Genomic DNA, 1,355 nt, shown 5'->3' with positions numbered 1-1,355 from the left:
AAGCTCTCAGAATCTGTAGGGCTCGGTTCGACTCCGTCGAGTCGAGAGATGCAACTGCACAAGAAGGTGAACAAACAGTAAACACAGGCTTTCCTCGTACACATGTTCAGACAGTACGCCTACGTTATAAGTTAAATTGCGACACGTGTTCCACGATTGTCTCCAGCGCTTACATTCGGATTCCTTCATTTCACAAATGACCCACTCGACATTCCGCTTCATAATTTTCCTAGTAACAGCGCACGCTTTCGCCGGCAGAGTTTTAACGGGAAACTTACATACTAGACTGACGAATCTGCATTTCATCACTACGGCGCGGCGTTGTACAGTCCCTCTTAACTGTACAGAGTTTGCCCAGGCACGACTTGCACTTGACCGACACGTGCGTGGAGTAAAATTCATCTCTGTTCATGTGTACGAACAAATTCATTAGTTCCAGCAAGACGCCAGTGTTAAGCAAATGCTCGAGCATGCTCTTGTCGGTGTCCACGCGCTTTTCCCAGTAAGCGAGCACAGGCTCGAATATCTCCGCGGCACTGATCGCATTCCATCGAAGACCTCCCGCGTATCCGTACTTCCGCGCAACGTTCGTGTCGCGGTCGACAATACTTTGTATACTTTTGGCACTGTCGCCGATAATACCCTCCATCGGCACTAAAATAAGGATCGTGCACAAGCTGCGAAATTGTCGAAAGTATTGCCGACATTCCTCGTCCTCTGACAGAAGTGTCTCGAAATAACTGAACAGTTCCAGAGCACATACAATAATGTAACAGCAAATGTTTCAATATAACCTAAAAAGTACAAGTACATGCTGTATGAATTTTTGTATTATAGTATATATTAAAAATGCAAATGATAATAAATTGATAATCTATACTTACGTATGTATTATCAATGTTTTCTAACATCTCTCTCAGAGATAAACCTGAGAGCCACGCCGGCGACCGGCGTTTCACTCGATCAAAAATTGTCCTTCTAGGTTAGAAAACGTTTCGCACGATCTTTTTTTTTTATTCTCCCTCTGCGGGAACGCCGTCAACCGTTAGGTTATTTAGCGTAATTCTTAAGCGTGTCTTCTTGTTTCACACCGTCCTTCCTGTCCTTCTGATAAACTGGTATATCAGGTAAAGTTTATCCCAGTCCTCCCTCTTCAAGATATCCTCAATAGGCTCCACGTCCGTATTCTCGAGGCCTCTACCACGGTCTTACATACAGGTCCTTCAACTCATATGGAGGGGGTAGGTCGAATTTTTAAGCCAAAAATCGTTCGTCTCTTGGCCACGAGAGGCGCTGCGATACTGGAGTCAGCGGTAGTAGGACAGAGACACAGATATAGAAATCACGGTTTCTCT

General features: G+C 44.9%; 1 protein-coding gene across 1 annotated transcript; it reads right to left on the bottom strand.

Annotated features, from left to right (window-relative positions):
• Positions 1-9: 9 nt before the first annotated feature.
• Positions 10-878, bottom strand: LOC105556214. The gene is made up of 2 exons (XM_012003299.1): positions 174-878; positions 10-54 (listed from the first exon to the last, which is right to left on the bottom strand). Exon 1 carries the CDS (start codon positions 647-649, stop codon positions 275-277), a length of 375 nt encoding a protein of 124 aa, XP_011858689.1. The 5' UTR covers positions 650-878; the 3' UTR covers positions 10-54; positions 174-274.
• Positions 879-1,355: the final 477 nt, after the last annotated feature.

This window comes from Vollenhovia emeryi, unplaced genomic scaffold (assembly GCF_000949405.1).
Source record: "Vollenhovia emeryi isolate VEMERY1.0 unplaced genomic scaffold, V.emery_V1.0 DF949001.1, whole genome shotgun sequence".
In the NCBI taxonomy this organism is placed as follows: Eukaryota; Metazoa; Arthropoda; class Insecta; order Hymenoptera; family Formicidae; genus Vollenhovia; species Vollenhovia emeryi.
This window is presented reverse-complemented; position numbering and strand designations above follow the sequence as displayed.

Coding starts and splice junctions, on each gene's coding strand:
- LOC105556214 (XM_012003299.1), bottom strand. CDS start 649: ATGGAGGGTATTATCGGCGACAGTGCCAAAAGTATACAAAGTATTGTC.